Here is a 19,181-nt window from a genome sequence, read left to right as displayed (position 1 = left end):
AACAGCATGTCTATGAGACATCGAGTGGAGAGACTCTGTTAGAGAGGAGTCATTAATTGATGAAACTTGGCATTTATAAGAACATCACTCTTCAATGGGAACTTGTGCACCATGTAGTCACATGCAGAAATAAAGTACTTCCTCATTGAACAAAAGAGGAGAAACTTCTCTTGTTTTAAACTTTCCATGACCTTGGCAGTAGAAATACTTATGGTTAAATCAGACTCTTGCTTTGATGAAACGAACCTTCAACCTTTCATGAAGGTTCGTTTCTACCTTCATGAAAGCGCACAACAATTGTAAAACAGTTATTAATCAGTCTTAATTAGATTTCAAACAGGCTAAGAGTTGAAAACTTGCTTCTTGTCCAAATGGTAGCCGAACATTCTGATCTCTTGCTAAAGCTATTGGTGGCAACTTTTGCCCATCTCTGTTCCCACCTCTGTCAAAAGCAGATGGTTCTGATGCCACCTTAGCTAAAGATAAAAATGCCCTGCTAGATCCTACTTTTCTTTTAACTCTTGTATTGATGATCATGGTAAAATACCTCCTTCCATTCAATGCCTCATGTGCTCTCCCATCATATGGATGTCAGAAGAATTTTGAACAGTCTTGATACCAAGAAAGCTCCAGCTCCTGATGGTATTTCTCCACTTGTTCTTGACACCAGTTCCCTGAGTTTTTATTTTTTTATGAAAACCCCAAACACGAGAGGTATTAGAACCTATAGTACTTAGTACCGTGCTTGGGTAGCAGGTTGAGAAGACGAAAGAAGATATTTGTTGACATTAGACTTGAACTTGTGTAGACTGTAATTTTCAGGACATACGTATGAAGGAAGGTTGTTCCAGAAAACGGCAGTTGAATGAATAAACAAAGAAGATGAAAAATTGGTTCTGTGAGTTTGAAGTTGGACAGTAAATGGATGTTGGCTGGTGACGGCATGTGTTTGGACTGTTTTGAAAAAGAGAAAGCGGGGATTATAGAATCCAGTTCGGACGAACAGTGCCCATGGAAGAAAATGCATGCAGCAGAAACAGTACGTCTATGAGACAGTGAGTGGAGAGACTCTGTTAGAGATGTCATTAATTAACCTAATTGCCCTCTTCTGAATGGAATCTGGAAGCCTGAGAGAGGTTTTGGGGGCACTGCCCCAGATGTGGAATATTCCATGGTAGGGCAGATTTGCGATTTGTACAGAGTGAACAGCTGTTTGGAAGAAAAGTAACGTCAAGAGTGAAAGAGAAAACAAAGGGTTTTTTTTTTTTTTTTTTTTTTAGATACAGAGGAAACAATATTTGTAATGTGCTTGTGCCAGGAGAGATTAGAAGTCAGGGTAATCCCCCAAAAGAGATATGTCACCTTTCTTAGAAATCGGAGTGTCACCAAAGATAAGCATAGGAGCAGAAGAATCCTTTTTTGCAAGATATAACACAAGACTGAGTTTTAGAAGGATTGAAATCAACTATGTTGCCTTTGCTGCACTGGAGAATTACCTGGAGATCGGCATTTAAGGAATTAGTAGCAGATATTTGAGAAGTTTAAGGGCAAGGTTTCTCAAAGTGGAATGCAATGTGCTATCGTTGGCAGAACTATGGATTGGATTTTCAGTAAATGGAAGAAGGTCATTAATATACAAGAGGAAAAGAGTGGGGGAAAGAACTGAACCTTGGGAGACACCAGCATTAGTGGAGACGTTAGAAGACAGAGAGCCATCTACCATCACCCTCAGTGAGTGATCAGAGAGAAAACTGGATAACCAATTACTGAAAACAGTTGGCAAACCATAAGATGGAAGCTTGTTTAGAAGACCTTTATGCCAAACACGATCAAAAGCCTTTGAGATGTCAAGAGCAACTGCTTGTTTTTCACCAAACTTTTCCATTGAATTTGTTCATAAATGGGTAATATAAGCCAGAATATCACCAGTGGGTCGACACTGACGGAATCCCTACTGGCGTTCGTTGATCGGACGGAAGGTTTCTAGGTAGTTTAAGAGTTGGCAGTTAATTGATTTCTCCATTACTTTAGGAAGGGTAGAAGCAATTGCAATAATAAGTGTGGTTTTCTTGTAGCTTTTATTTATAGCTAAGTGGTTAAGGGTGCCCTCATTCATGACCACTTGGTCATTCAAGCTCATGTACATAACTGCATGCACTTGATTGACCATGGTTCAAGCCTCTGTGACCACTAAATACAGTGATGTTATTGTATTCTCTCAATCTTGTGAACTACTCTGACTGTTATATAAGCAGTACTTTAATTTCTCTCCCAAGAAATTAAAGTACTCTGTTTTGCTTTACTTTGTGAAGTTTCTGGTTACCATAGTTACTACAAATATTTGAAATTTTTCTTTCAAAATACTAGTGAATTTTTCCATATGTGTTTGTTTTAATCAGGTCGAGCTGCATATGGTTGATGGTTGGTTCTCTGTGGTTTCTGCAACTTAACAAGCTGTGTGTGCTTCATGTTGAAGTGTCTTGAGCATACTTAATGAATTAGTCATCATTGGCTATGTTATTATGATGTGATGAGTGATGTTAAGTTATTAGTTATATCAGTGTGTTGAAGTAATTTCAACACATTAACTGGCTTTGGCTCAATGTACACAATCTACTAAGCTTGTCAAAATAAATTACTCTTTCATTGTTATGGGCAATTCATTTTGTAACATCACAGTACACCTGGTGATTGTGAAGTTTCTGTATGGTCCTTGACTATATGCAAGTATTTGTTGCATTGAGCTAAATTGAATTTAAAATTTGAAATTGAATTATTTGAGGTCAAAATTTGTATAAAAGTGTCCATTTTTGGTGATCTGGTGTAGTGTATACATGAGAACTTGTATCAACAGTTTGTTTTTGGTTATTACAATATACATTTAATATATGCACTGTATTTGACTGGTTACAGAAAAAACAGTTGCTTGCATTTGAGCTGTGTGTTTGCCACCTTTCAAATGAGCATCAGGTATGGCAGTTGATGGCCAAAAATAGCTTAGTAACTCAGTCAACAGGGGTCTGTCTGCATTGACAAATGTGGGAGTGAATCACAAGGAAAATTACAAGAAATTATCTATCTCAGAATACTCTTAAGATTATCTTCATCTACTGATTGATGAATGTAACCAAACTCCAACATTCTCAAGAGATTTATGTGGTCAGTAACATTCCATATTTTACTGTGATAGTGCATGTTCTTGACTCATCCAGCATTTTCTTTTTTGGCAAAGCAAAATATGAGAACCTTTTTGCAAGAATTGCATTTTCTGTAAGGATCATATTAGTGCTACTACTTTGTTGTTAAGGGAAATCTCAAGCATACAGCAGTGGTCTGACTCTGCCCAGGTGATGTAAATATTGTTTTACACCACTAGACAAGGTAAATTGGATTAGTAATTTTTTTGGATTGGTAATTTCGGATCTTGTGAGGAATTGGAGTACAAAACACAGACTCCAGTCTCTGGAGGGCTTGGACTTTGGATATTTTGGACCTTGCTTTGTCAAAAGAAAATGGCAGATTGGCTATTAATATGTATCACAGTAAAATAACATGGAATATTACTGACTGTATGTTGTACCAGTTTCTCAAGAATGATGGAAATTGAGGCAGACAACCTTATGTGAGACTGCACCATTATATTAACTAGCATATGTGTGGCTCTGGTCCTGCATTTCATGGCAGACCTTTGCAGCTATTTCCAGAGATGTAAAAGCTTGCTTTGCATATGGCCTGTCATGGATGTAACAGGTTACTTCAAGATCCCTTAAAGAGTTTGGCGCACTATAGCCTTAGATGCTGATGCGCCATAAAAATCCTAATAACTAACCAACCAACCTTAAAGTGTGTGTGTGTGTGTGTGTGTGTACAGTTTGACTAGAACATGGTTCTCAGCAGATTTTATATATATACTTCAAAATTTGTATGACACCACTGCATTGCAGCTATACTTTGTTGAAACCCCTTTAATTCTTACTTTACTGATCTCAGGATAATAATTTTTAGCAAAGTTACAAAAAAAAAAAAAAAACTTAATTTGCGAATCTTGCTTTACAGATTTATCAATTCTGTGTTCGTGTTGTGGAATGCTGTGTCTTTTCTTCTATTGTAGACCTAAAAGTCTTTTTGGGTCTTTTAGTGATGGTCTCTTTAGGTGGTTTTAGTACTGTCATAGGTAACCAAATTTTGATTATCAGTGAATTTCAGTTCAGGTTAGCAGTGTATCTTCCAAGAGAGGAGTATATTTTAAGATAGCAACAAATTTGATGTAGAGTGGGCTGTTTTGGATATTAATGCATGGATATTAAAAATTTGACTCATTTAAAAAAAAAAAAAAATACTTTTAAGAATACCAAAATGTGTAATAAAAAAAAATCTTTTTTGTAAACTGGAAACAGCAAAAAAAAAAAAAGGAATGGAACAAGTTCATGCTCTATATTCTGTTTACCTAATGTTAATCTTAACATAAATACACATCATTGGTCAAAGTTCTCATTGGCCATTTGCCAAAAAATAATGTGGTACTTCAGCAACTGAAGTACAACATTTATATATAAAAGTGAGAGCTTTACTTGATGTATGTTTATGTCAGGATTAAAATTAGAGAATATACATAAGTTCACATTTTTTGTTTAGACTGAAGCCTTACTTTCTTTTCAGTGTTCATACTGTTTATTTCATATGTTCGTGCATGAGTTATTCTGGGAATTTTTTTTTAGTCAAATCAGCTCATGGACGTGCGATGTAATGCACAATAAAAAGAAAAAAAAAGAAAAAAAAGAAGCTACAGATAATACAATATGAATAGGCACACTGTAACTAAAGTAGTTAGTGTGCCTAGGTAATCTTCAACCAGCTCAGAGTTCCATTCTACAGTGGAAGATTAGGTATTCATTCATGGCCAATTTTACATTTAGTTTTTGCATGCTACTGTTCAATTAAATGACTGCACTGAGGAATTGTTTGCCAGAAATAATGGAATTATATTCTGAACTATCTATGCAAAGGAATTTTAAAATAGTCTCATCCTAAGAACTTCTAAAATAAGTAGCTTCATCTCTGTTTTGGAAATACATACTTGGTATGAGTTTTAAAAATGAAATAGTATGTTACTAAGATATAGGATATAGAATGAATTTTTAAATATTTTTGCTCTGTGATTATCAGATGCTTAGAATGACTTGAAAGTTATATGTGGAAATTCGAAAACTAGTTTATTATATTTACTAGTTGCACATTTGGAAAAAAAAAATCGTATTTAAATAAAATCTCATTTATTATTAAGCGGAGGGCAAATTTACATATAGATTTTTAAACACAAAAACTGTGTGAAAACTTGCATACAGTTCAGATTACTTTAATGTTTACACTGTTCTAAAAATGTGCACTAGCAGCAAGGGAGGGAAACACGCACTTAGAGGATGGAAAAAGAAAAGTGATCCATTTATTCTCTAACTTGTTTATCTTAGACCAGAAACCTGACCTCATTCACATTGGTCAAATGAAAACTAAGCCCTTTTTCCTTATTAAGTTACAGTCAGAATTAGTTCACTGTTTGAATGGCTTCAGTGGTGTCAGCTAAATGTTTCTTCATTTTCAATTGGCTTTTTTGCAGAATTCCAGAATGTCAGATTTATTACAGCCATGTCAGGTAGGCATTTATAGATCTAATTTTTTTTATTTTTAATTTAAAAATAAAAAAATGAGGTTAAACCTGAGGAATTCATACAATCATAGTCATTCTGCTAATTAGAAAATAAAATAAATGAAAATGCTTATTCTGGTTGGAAACATGAAGTTTTGTCTTTTTTATTTCATTTTCTTATTTTATATTTGTCTTATCTGTATTACACACATTTAAGATTACAGAATATTTGCAAGTATTGCATAATCTTCTCATAATTCTAAATTGAATCACAGTGCAATTTAGAATTATGAGAAGATTATGAAAAGCAAAAATAAACTCTTTGACTTTGAGTCAGAAGTATCACTTGAAAAGGAAACAAAAATATATTTGATTACTGTTGTTAATGGAAGGGGTAGACTTGTTGTGGACAGTAAGTACAGAAACACTGAAATAGTGGATAATAATAATATTAGTAATGTATCCAACTTGTTTTCCGGGATATCATAATTAGGACTGTACATTCCTCTTATGTGACTGCAATGGCACTCCTGTGGAAGTCAGTGTCTGTGGGAGAATTGTTTGCAGGCCAATTGGCAAGTTATGGGCTGAGGAAATCCTGGAATAACTCATAGGGATTTCCCCCCTCTTTCACAGATCAGCTAACCACAGTCTTGATTGAAGAGGAGACTTTAAATTCCTCTGCTCATCTATGAGACTCAAACTCACCTTTCTAAATGAGTGGCAGAAGGTGATGTATCATGCCGACTAAACTGTCATGGAGAAGTAGTGGATTATTGGAACAGATAGCTTGGGAGATGTGCACAAACAGATTATCCACGGGATATCTACTATTCTGTAGATGGTGTATGTTTGGAAACAAAGTGCTAAGAAAACAGTTGTTGCATGCTTCATTTAAAAATTAACAGTAATTTTTGTATCTTGTATACAATATTAAAATAAAGCGTCCTAACCCAAAGACTGAATTTTGTGAAATCCTGTGTATTTAAAGGGATTTCACACATCTTAATATGCATTATTAAACTTTCCAAGATGAATGAGTCAGTACTGCGTTCAGTTATTGGGGGTCAGCCCAGCACACTACTTTGTATGGTTGCTATCTGGCACAATATGGAACTGCATGACCATAGTTCTTGCTGTTACTGTTAGATGGATAAAAAAATAATAAATAAAAAATTTCTTTTGTTTTCAAACTTAATTTAATCATTGAAAGAATAACTTTACACTGTATTGGTTTAGCATTTAATAAAAGTTACGTTGATAAATTTTGGATGTCAATGTATTTTGGCTCCCCTCTGCAAGCCTTCTTTAGTGTTAGAATATTATATAATGAAAATATATACTTTTAACATGCTGAAATGAAACAGAATATAAATTCAAATATAAGAAATACATGATATAATTTGAATAAATGTTCCAAATTAGCACAAAAACAAGGCACCTTTATGCTTTTAGGGAGGAGGAGGAGGAAGTGGTTGTGGATTTTAATGGACTTGACTACTTCTCATTAAATGGCTTAAGATTCTGATATCAGCAATAACAAGTACCACATGGAAGGTTTCATCCAACCAGATCCTTGAATGATAACAGAAGAACTGAAAATATCAGTACCACTTACTGTTTTCTTTCCGTGGATAGAAAGAAATTAGCAAGATGGGTGGTTTCTGTCACATGGCTTTTATATTTCTATTACTTCTCATATTGTATCACTGATCTCCTATTCCATGGCATGGAATAGGAGATCAGTGACGAGTGGGGGATCCTGTTACATAAAATAGGATAGCAATGGTGGGTGGGAAATCCTGTTGGCTTGAGCATCCTGGGAGGTGGGAAACAGCTATCTAGTGGGCTGGTATTTTAACTCCCTCTGGTTCTGTTTACTGGATATTTTTTTGTTTTAAGATAGCCATTATGTATTTCCTGTTCAAGTGATGCTTTCTTGCTATAATTTTCCGTGTTTATGGCATTTTTGTCTGCTTCCAGGATGGATTATCTTGCCCATTTTCATATTAACCAAAGCACGTGAGAAAATGTTTCTCATGTGTTTTTTCCAGCTTTAATTTCAGTGGTCTGTTAGTGTTCTACGCATATATCAAAAGCCCGTGTATTAAATTAATAATAGATTATTTTAGTGATCGTATCCATTCCATTATGCACATCATTCTGGTAGAATGGACATGCCCTTTATTAAATTATTGTTGGACCAATGTAGTGAAATGTTATTCTTTCATTGAGTTTCATTCCTGTATTCTAAATATGCTTTTCAACCCATATAAAAGGTTAAATTTGACTTTTTTTTTTTTTTTTCCTTTTTAGGAATTGCAAGTGTCAGTGGCCTTCTTTAATAATACTATTTTATTTTTATACTTAATCTAATAATAGGTGCACTTCTGTTTTATAATGCAAGTAATGAAGCCATATATGAATATTTTATTTTTTGTTCTGTAACTAAGTGCATAATATCTAAGCATTCTTAATACACTTTATTATTTGTGACACTTTATTTTCAGTGTTTAGGGTTTTTACATGCATGTCTAATGCTTGTGAAAGCTCTAAACACTTGTTCATTTGTTGCTCACTAGTCTGCACTTAGATGGATCAAACTGTCAACCAGACCTCACTGTTATTGAAAGGTACTGAAAATCTAAAATGTGATTGGCACTTTTTTTGGTTTTTGACACAAAGGATTTTATACGTGCGAGTTGTTACAATTTTTTTTCAGAATTAAGAGTTATCGATTCAGCCATTTTTGAACACTTTGAGATAGCAGATTTAAGTTTCCTTTATAAGAAAGGAAAGACTGAAAACTGCACTGCTGCTGAGGTCACTAAAAAAACTACTACCAGTTCTTTTAAAATGGGGGAGAGAACATGAGTCTTGCATATAGTCAGATGAGTTATAGCAATGGCTTTTATCTGTAATAAAGCTGAACACTACTGTAGTTTTTTCTGTTGTAAATCCTGTTATTTTTTTATGCTTAAGAACCACAGAAACAGTTACTCAGCATAAAAATAATTGGTCTTAGCAAATTAAAATTATCTTGCATTTTATATTGCAAAAATTGGTGTATGTATATCAAAGTAATAAAGGATTATTTTAACATATCTGAGATAGTTTAAGATGGTTAGAATTATCAAGAGGATGTAAGAACTATGCAGGGAAACTTAAATGTAGGAAGTATTTGATGAGCTAGAGCTTTTACATTAATAGTAACTCTGCATTCTTTGTTTTTTAAAAAGAAAAAAAAAAAAAAGGTTCAATGGTGTCTCATTGTACTGTGTTCCTGAACCCACTGTGTTATAATTATTTTTCTAGTTATGTATTTATTGCATTTATAGCTAACAGATTCTTTTTAATGATTACATATATATATATATATATTCCATTGAATATTTGTACACTATTGCAGCAGAATGAACATGTCCTACAAATTTAATAAGTAAATTATTTTTCGTTTGCTTCAGGCAGGCTTTTTTTTTTTTTTTATCATTTCAGATGGAGACAAAGCAGAGAGATTCAGATTCGGGTCATAATGGAGAATTGGAGAATTCGGAGTCAGATTGTGATTCTCCCACATTAGATACAGTTTCAGGATTTTCCACTTGTTCTTCTCCACTCCCACTTGAGCCCTTTGAACCCCAATTTACCTTAAAATTCACAGGAGACGTTACCAAAGATGGCGATATTGTGAAATATACTATAAAGTCTCAAAGGGTAAAATATTTTATAATGCAATGATTTAACTGTTATAACAGTGATTAGTTTGCTTTTCATATATTCCCTATGCCCCTATGTGTGATGTATATTTTTCCCCCCTTTTTTCTGGTATTTGTTTTAGTTATTCTTTCCAGTTGTGCAGCAGAGAGTTTGCTTACATCCTAATTTAAAAAATTTAACACTAACACCGAAAACCTAGGGATAGAATAAACTCTGTACATCAGCCCTGAGTAAAATAAATAAATAAATAAATGAATGTTTAATGCTAGATGTACTACAGCATAGTAGTGTGACTTAGCCTGCTAGGCTTAGGAAGCTTACATATTACTAGAAACTAATGATAACATGGAATATTATTTACAAGCTTATCATGAAATGACATAAAATACAATAATGAATAAACTATAATTAAAAATAGCAAGAGCTTAAAATGCCAAAAGTTAAGACAAAATATGCACTTTAGTTGAAGCTTAAATAAAACCGGCACTCACCTCATGATCTGTTTAGTTGCATGAATTATATATATATATATTAAAAAAGGGGGGAGGGGTATGATAAGGCCTCAAATTAAAAACTAAAATCATAAGTTAAAAATTAAAATTAAGCTCAGAGGAGGAAGAGGTGCACCGCATCATCCTCTAGTTGTCAGTTTTAAAACGTAAAACTGTAAAGTTATGTTTAAATGAGAATAAGGCCAATGAAATAGTCATAAACGATGGACTTTTGTTAAAAACATCTTCAGTTGGCACTAAGGAAATGAAGGATAGAGAATCAATGTGAACTTTAAGTACCCGAAATGTTGGCCTTATTCTCATTTAAACATAACTTGTCAGTTATGTCAGTTTTTAAATTTTGTGCAGTGGGACCAACTGATGATGTTACCAACAGCAAATTCTAAATGGGAAGGTTTTTTTTAGGAGCATTAGCAATTAAGGCCATATTGCTCCGGAGATATGCAGTGGTCATTCCCTGACCTTTCTGCGTCCTCCGTATTTGGTGGTCACGGGCTCGAATCCCAGTCTAATCATGAAGCGTGTGCTGCTCCTGCCTATCTGGCTACGGAGGCGCCAAATGGGAAGTATTCAGGGAAGTAATCAAAGAAGCTACTAGGCATTTCATACCAATGAAGAAATACTGTTAAAGGCTTAGACATTAAATAAATGTTATATCAGAATCTGTTGTTTGCCCCAATGAAGAATTCAACTAGATAGCCCACTTATGCTAGGGGCATTGCAAATAAATTTAATGAATTTGAAGTACTGATTAAATCATCAAATGCAGACATTTTAATGTCAGATGAACTATTGAGACACATGGCAGAGAAGAAAAAGTGCATGTGATGCATATAAATTATTGGGCGATGCAGAAGCCTGTGGTTGATATAAATTAGTCTGTAATCAAGTTGCAAAGGAGGTTAGGCAAGCTAAGGCAGATTATGAGAAGTCTCTGGCAAAGAATGCAGATTTCAATGCTTATATTAACAGTAGAAGGAAGGGGTTGAATCACATTGGGCCACTTGATTGCTATTGTTAACTGTTGATGACCATGCTCAGGTTGCGGACAAATGAATAGGTATTTTGCATCTAGCTTCACACATGAGGAATTCTTTAGGGAAGAGGATTTCAGAAGTATATTAAACTATAATGAGGAGCTAAATAACTTTGTGATAACTGAAAGGAAAGTGGTGGAGAAATTGTTGAAGATGGACATTAAAAAAAAAAAAAAAAAAAAAAGACACCTCAGGTGGCTGGAATCTATCCAATTACAGTATATTAAGGGAAGTAGCAAAGGAGGTAATGAAACCTTTCGAGTGCTTCCTTGGATTCAGAGGAGGGTCCCTATGTGCTGGAGATGCATGATTTTATCCCCAATTCATAAATGGAGATCAAAAGGCGACATGAGTAATTACAGACCTGTTAGTATAATTTCTGTTCTAGGAAAAATAATGGAGTCTTTGATAAAAGAAGTAATGCAGGATCATCTAGACAAGGCTGCAATTATACTTCAAACATAGCATGGGTTTGTTAAGGGAAAATCTTGTTTGACCAATTTGATTGGGTTACTATGATGTGGTCACAAAGGAACCGGATGCAAATAATTTGACATCATATACTTGGATTTCAGGAATGCTTTTGATACTGTTGCATATAGAAGACTACTGTACAAACTGGAGCAATGTGGCATTAAGGGAAAGTTACTGCAATGGATAAATGGATGGTTAAGTGGAAGAAGACAGAGTACTTATCAATGGGTGCTGCCCTTTGTGGACTAATGTTATTAGTGGAGTGTCCGGGTTCAGTGCTGGGCCAATTATTATTTTAATTATATATTAATGAAGGCATATTAGGCTTCATGTCTAAGTTTGCAGATGATACAAATGTTGGCAGGGTGGTTAATGACATCAGAGTAATGCAACTACTGCAACAAGATCTAGGAAAATTGAGTCAGTGGGATGAGAAACGGCAGTTGAAGTTTAACATTGACAAATGCAAGGTACTGCATATGGGTAGCAGTAACCCCCAGAATACTGTGTGGTACTCAGGGTAGTGGAGAATGAAGACGACCTGAAGGTAATTGTGCAGTCAGACATGAAATTCTCTAAGCAGTTCAGACATGCTGCCAGTACAGCTCACAGGGTTTTGTGAGTGATATACACAAAATTTTGCTAGCAGGGATAAGGAGGTGATTATCCCTTTGTATAAGGTCATGGTTAGGTTGCTTCTTGAATACTGTGTGCAGGTATGGAGGGATCACTTTAGGAAGGATGCAGATCTGCTGGAATGGGTGCAGAGAAGAGCAACCAGACTGGTAAAGGGAACAAAAGGGTGCCCTTACCTAGAAAGGCTTCAGTTCTGCAAATCTTGAGTCCAGGCACCTGTGGGGACATCTGATTGAGGTATTTAAAGCCTTGAATGGATTGAGTAAGCTGAATGTTAAACTTAAATGTTAATGGCATTCTTCCACTTGCTGATCCCACATATGAGGAAGCATAAATTCAAGTTGAGGAATAGGATGGTTGCAGGATAGGTGTGTGGAAGTTTGCTTTTAGCCAGCAGGTGGTTGATTGTTGGAACAGGCTTCCATCTGTTGTTGTAGTAGTAGTAGTGGCATGTTATGCAAGAAAGCAAGTGTATGAGCTTATGCAGCATCAGCCAAAAAAAAATCACACCATTCCCTCCAAATGCCTGTCCAGTTCCTCCTTAAATTTATTCAACCTATCAACTTCCACAATGACAAACGGAAGTTTGTTCCAGCAATTAACCACCCGCTGGCTAAAGACAAATTTCCGCACATCTATTCTACATCTGTCTTTTCTTAATTTGAATTTATGTCCCCTTAGGTTCGTAATCTGAACAAGTGGAAGTATCCCATCAGAATTCAGCATGCTCAACACATTCAAGGCCTTATACACCTTAATCAGATCACCGCGCAGGTGCCTAGTCTCCAGCCACTGCAATTTGCAGAACTTAAGCCTCTCTTGGTAAGAGGATCCCTTCATTCCCCTCACCAATCTTGTTGCCCTTCTCTGTACATGCTCAAGTAATCCTAAAATGAGGCCTCCAGACCTGTACGCAGTACTCAAGGCGTGGCCTGACCATTGCCTTATACAGAGGGACAATCACCTCCTTCTCCCTGCTAGCAAAATTCCTATATATCATTGACAAAACCCCATGACCTGCCCTGGCAGCCTGTCTCCATTGCTCAGAAAACTTCATATCTGACTGCACAATTACAGAAGTTAAACTAACTGGTCTGTAATTACTCGTGTTACCCTTCGATATCCCCCTTTGTGAATTGGGGATACATTTGCACATCTCCAGTCCGTGGGAACCTCCCCTGAGTCCAAGGATGCTCTCATAATTATGGCTAAGGGTTTGCTTAGTTGCTTTGCCGCCTCCTTTAATATAACTGGATAGATCCCATCCACCCCAGGTGCCTTTCTTATGTTTAACTTCAACAATTTCTCCTCCACTTTGCTCTCAGTTATTACAAAATCATTAAGCACACTGCTACAATTTGATAACCTTCTTCCATTTTCAAATTGTAATAATTCCTCACGTGTGAATGTAGATGCAAAATACTCATTCAGTTTGTTTGCTATCTGAGCAGGATCATCAACAGTCGAACCATCGATGTCAAGTGGACCAATCAGATTCATCCCCTTCCTTTTAGAGTTTATATAAATAAAGAAATCCTTGCTGTTTTTTAGCATCTTTTGCCAAGGATTTCTCGTAATCTGCCTTCGCCTGCCTAACCTCCTTTGTGACCTGATTACAGACTAGCTTATATCTACCATAGGCTTCTGAGTTGTGGAAGCGGACGGGTTGAATAAATTCAAGGAAGAAATAGACAAATCTTGGAGGGTATGGATGAGTAAACTATTACTTTTTTTTTTTTTTTTGGCTGATGCTATATAAGCTTGCTTTCTTGCATTATTTTTCCTTACTACTTGGTCTGGGTAGTGGATATTGGAGAAGTTGGAGCTATTTGTGTAAGGCAAGGTTTCTCAAACTGAAAGGTGGAATGTAGTGCTATCATTAGCAAAACTATGTATATTATTTTCAGTTATTGTAAGAAAGTCATAAATATACAATAGGAAAGAGTAGAAGAAATAACTGAACCTTTCGGAACACCAGCACTAGCAGAATAGTTAGAATACAGAGGGCTGTCTACCATCACCTGTAATGTTTATTGTGGCAGCTTTCAAGAAGAAGATAAACAAGACTAATATTATTTTCTTCTTATTTTTTTTTCCAAGCATAAGCCAAGTTTTAATATTCATTCATGTTATACAGTTTTGCCCAATTAAGAACTTACTCCAGCATAAGTAAAACAGAAATCCCAGAGGCCGTATACAAACTTATCTGCAGGTATCCACAGCTATTATGTTGAGGAGTTGTAGGTGCCTATATTCTAGAATAGAAAGGCATAAAACGATGTACAGTACAGAAGGGTTGAGAAACCGAACCCAACCCAACATGTGTAATCTTAGAATATGTGGTGTAGTAGTCTTCAACAGTTTTTATCTGTAATATCGACACTAGAATATTTGCAATTAATATTTTAGCAACATCGATTTGAAATGAATGCTTATATGCCCCAGTTGGCAATTATTTAATGTTCATAGCAATCTTCTACTCAGTGTCATGTTAAACTCACCTTCCTTTCCCTCTTCCAACTTTTAATATTCAGGCTGTTGGTCCTGTTGTTGGATCAATCTTCTGTATTAATCTTATCACATTCTTTCATTGATATTCTAGTATTCCTTGCTCTCATAACCTTGCTTCAGTACCCAGAATCTTCTTGCTCCTTTAATATTTTTCTGATTTGCTTCTTTTTTTTTTTTTTGTTTCTGTTTTATTTTGTTTTTCAGTGTTTATTTTTTTTTGTCTGTCTTGACAGGTCCATGTCTGTGAGCCTGCCCAATACAGCAGTATTTGTCCTGTTGATAAGTCTGTTGTTAATTATAAACTAAGCCTGCTGATTAGAGTACATTAGTGCAGGTATGGTTGGTGCATTGACTGAACCATCATCAATTGCAACTGATTACAAACACGATTAATGCAGTAATTAGTCTTATGATATTGATATACACTAATCTTTTGATTTATAAAGTTGAACTTTTACCTTGAAAACAGGAATTTGATCATTCAGATTGAATTTACAGGCTCAAAGCTCAAGCTTAACAACCTTTCGTAGAATTTCAACTGCATGAGATTCAATTGCTTAGAAGTAAAAGAATGAGAGTGAAGTGATTTAGGATGAGAAGATTTCATAGTAATTATGAGTCCGACAGACTCATAAGAGAAATTCATACCTTAAAAGTTGTCAGTTATTTGTATTACTTTCAGCATTTATTTAATTTACACCAATGAGCCAAAACATTATGACCACCTACCTAATATGATGTTGGTCCTACATGTGCAGCCAAAACAGCTCGTATCCAGCAAGGCATGGACGCTACAAGATTTCTAAATGTGTCTTGTGGTATCTGGTACCAACACATAATCAGCAGATCCTTTAACTCCTGTAAGGTCCGTGGTTGAGACACTGCAGATTTGAGTTGCTGCTCCAATGAAAACCACAGATGCTCGATGGGATTGATGTCTGGGGAATTTGGAGGCCAGGGCAATATCTGGAAGTCTTTCTCATGTTTCGTGAACCAGTCTGGAACAATCTGGGTGGTGTGGCATAGTGCATTATCCTGCTGAAAGACGGCACCACCAGAGGGGAAGACCGTTGCCATGAAAGGGTGTAGCTGGTCAGCATTGAAGTTTAGGTAGGTGATAAACATCAGGGTGCCCAGCACGTGGATGACTGGACCCAGGGTATCCCAGCAGAATATCTTCCAAAGCATGACACTGCTGCCACTGGCTTGTTTTCATCCCATGGTGCATCCGGGCGCCAGGTAAATAATGCACATGTACCTGGCCATCCACATGGTGCAACAGAAAACGTGATTCATCAGATCAGATGATCATCCAATCACTGAAGGTCCAGTTTTGATGCTTGCATGCCCATTGTAGGGGCTGTCGCCGGTGAGCTGTGGTTAGCATGGGCACTCGGAGCAGTCTGCGGCTACGCATCCCCATTTTCAGCAGGATTCGGTGTCCTGACGCACGCACGCACTGTAGTTCACCTGCAGTTACTTTGATTTGCATAGTGACTTGCTGGTCATAATGTTTTGGCTCATCGGTGTATTTAATGTGGTACATACAATACAATAGAGTAAATTTTCTGTAAAATAGTTCTGCTGCTATAGTATTTTTCCTGTTAAGCTAAGTAATTTTTTATCCTGATATTTATTGGAAAATACAGGGAATTTCAGAAAATAAAATTTTTAAAATAAATAAGCAAATATCATACAAACTTCCATAATTGGCAACACTTTGGATTTATACCATTGCTGGATTTTGGAATGCAAGCTTATTAACAGTTATGTTTGCCTTTATCTACCATTCCATACAATAGTCTGTTGCACTTTGTTTTTACTGTGCCACATATACTGCCTGCAATGTGAGGCATTAAATATACAGTACATCAGTAATATTGTAAAAATGAAATGAAAAAAAAAAATTTGACATGTATTCTTCCATTATGTATAAGAAAATTAGCTGCCAATTTATGAAGCACTTCTAAGAAATGCATGGCATTCATAGATTGGGAGATACCTTTAGCATTAAGGATAATAAAATTAATGTAAAAATTAAATTTTTAATACATTATTATTGAAATATGATTTTTTTTTAAATCTCTTTGGTCTATGTTGTAGACAGGTGGAGATAATAAGGAATACACCATTAAGCGACAATATGAAGATTTTGAATGGCTTGAACACTGCCTTGTTACCTCTAGATCCATGTATGGAATTATTGTAAGTTATTACTTCTTTGTATATATTTATTTAGTACTACACAAAGTTCCTGCAAAAGAATTCCAGTATTTCAAATTTAATTTATTCCATCCTATGAAATTCAGTTACCTAAACAAGAAATGCTGCTCTTCCATTCAGACAATTTTACCTGCAGGTGCAAAAACCTGTACTACTAGGCACTGTGTGACAGTTGGTTTCAAGATTTTTTAAGATTTTTTAGTATACTAAATTTGAGTCTCTGATCCAAGTACTGGGAAACTTTACTCATATATGACAGAGTGATATATATCTGATAGATTCCCCAAAATCAAAACAGCCATGGAACGAACGTGATACAGGACAACAGAGGACATCCAGGCTGCAGTGACTAATCAGCTGAAAGCAGTACCAGAAGAGGAGTTCCAGAAGTGTTTTTAAAACTTCTATAAAAGATGTAAACAGTGGGTACACATTTGGAGGTGATTATTTCGAAAATATATAACCTTACTTTGCCATTAGTGTTATTCTTTTTTTTGTAGTAGCATCAGTCTCGTTATTTAATTGGCACACTGTGTAATATCAAAATTATTATTTTTTGCATCTAGTTTCCTTGTGACTACATTATAGTATCCAATCAGATTAGTCAGACAAGATTTCCTCTTACTAAAACCTATGCTATGTTTGAGGTATAATTGTAACCTTGTCTAGATGAACCTGCATTACTTCTTTTATCAGTCACTCCATTATTTTTCCTGGAACAGAAGTTAAACTAACAAGTCTGTAATTTGGAAGCCAAGGGAGCACACAAAATGCTTGGACATGATCCTAGAACCATTCCTGCACAATGTGGGTCTTGTGATAAGTTGTCTTGTTTAAAGCGTCCAGTGCCATCTCAATACACAGTCACCACGTAGGGCAAAACTTGATCCGAAACAATGTTGAGGTAGGATCTTGAGTTAAAGAAACCAGTGATGTCCATGAAAACATCCCCCAAACCATGATACCGTCACTGCCAGCCAACTTTGCAGTCTGGTTGCACAGTTGGATGATGTTCAAGTATTATTATTAAAGAAAGCTATTGACTACATTTCAGAACAGCCTAGCAAGATAACATTCCTGTATGTGAAACCCTGAAAACTTAAACAGTGAAAGGTATAAATAATAATGAAATATTTATAATCCTAAGAGAAAACTTCAGTAAGTTTTGCAGGTTTTCCTGCAGGAACAGTTGTTGATGCTTTTTTACCAAATCCGAGAACTACATGTTTAGAAAATTTTATATATATGCAGTAATTGTTACTAATATAAAATAACACTAATAATACAATGCTATAATATAATACTAATACTAACTAGTATTAACACTAAAACTGTGTGGCAGATGACTCTTATCAACCAGTGCAATACCACCACTTTGCTTATTGGAGGGTTGAAGTGGAGAAAGCCATGTTTATTCTCTATAGCAAAGTTTCCAACATCCGCCTCTTCCCCATCTCATATCCATGCATGGTACTGCTAGTACTAATAATAACTAGTACCACTACTAATACTAAATAAAATAGAACTAATAATACAATACTATAATATAATACTAACACTGGGTGGTAGATGACTCATCGAGCTGTTCAATACCACTGCTTTGCTTATTGGAGGCTTGAAATGGTGAAACCCATGTTTAGTCGTGGGAGCTAAGTTTCCTGCATCTCCTTCCACCTGTGCACAGTTCTAAGTACTATAGGTTTTGATACCTTTCGTATTTGGGGGTTTCATTTAAAAAATAATAAAATAATAATAATTACTCATGTCGCCTTTTGATCCCTCTTTATGAATTGGGATTCATTCACATGCCTCCAGTCTGTGGGGGGGGACCTCCCCCAGAATCCAAGCATGCTCTAATAATAATGGCTAAGGGTTTGTTTACTTTCTTCTCTTCCTCCCTTAATATAACTGGATAGATCCCATCCACTCCAGGTGCCTTTCTTGCATTTAAATATGTTTAACTATGAAGTTAAACATATTTAAATATGTTTAACTTCAAAATTTTCTCTTCTACTTTCCACTCAGTTATTACAAAATCATTTAGCTCCCTGTTAGAGCTTGATAAACTACTGGCATCCCCTTCCCTAAAGAATTCCTTGTGTATGAATGTAAATGCAAAATACTCATTCAGTTTGTCAGCTATCTGAGCAGGATCATCAACAGTTGAATCATTGATATAAAGTCGACCAGTCTGATTCGTCCCCTTCCTCCTTGAGTTTATATAAGTAAAAAAGTCTTTGCCGTTTTTCTTTGCACCCGTTGCCAAAGATTTCTCATAATCTGCTATCGCTTGCCTGACCTCCTTTGTGACTTGATTACAGACTTGTATATATTTACAATAGGCTTCTATGTTGCTCAGTAATTCTATATTGGGCAACATAGAAGCCTATTCACTTTTATTCTCTGCCACGATTTTCATCAATTTAT

General features: G+C 35.7%; 1 protein-coding gene across 4 annotated transcripts in view; it reads left to right on the top strand.

Annotated features, from left to right (window-relative positions):
• Nucleotides 1–19,181, top strand: part of LOC150086894 (sorting nexin-6-like) — a 375,374-nt gene that overhangs the window by 26,095 nt on the left and 330,098 nt on the right. For 2 of the 4 annotated variants that reach the window (XM_090371664.1, XM_090371665.1), the window contains exons 2-3: nt 9,140–9,358; nt 16,635–16,736. In XM_090371664.1, the coding sequence (XP_090227790.1) occupies nt 9,140–9,358; nt 16,635–16,736 (321 nt within the window). Of the gene's footprint in view, nt 1–4,852; nt 4,887–5,535; nt 5,651–9,139; nt 9,359–16,634; nt 16,737–19,181 lie in introns of those variants that run through there. The other 2 variants (XM_090371666.1, XM_090371663.1) reach the window with 2 other exon arrangements.

The sequence above is a fragment of the Mastigoproctus giganteus genome, chromosome 4, assembly GCF_048544385.1.
Source record: "Mastigoproctus giganteus isolate SK-2022 chromosome 4, ASM4854438v1, whole genome shotgun sequence".
Taxonomy (NCBI): domain Eukaryota; kingdom Metazoa; phylum Arthropoda; class Arachnida; order Uropygi; family Thelyphonidae; genus Mastigoproctus; species Mastigoproctus giganteus.
This window is presented reverse-complemented; position numbering and strand designations above follow the sequence as displayed.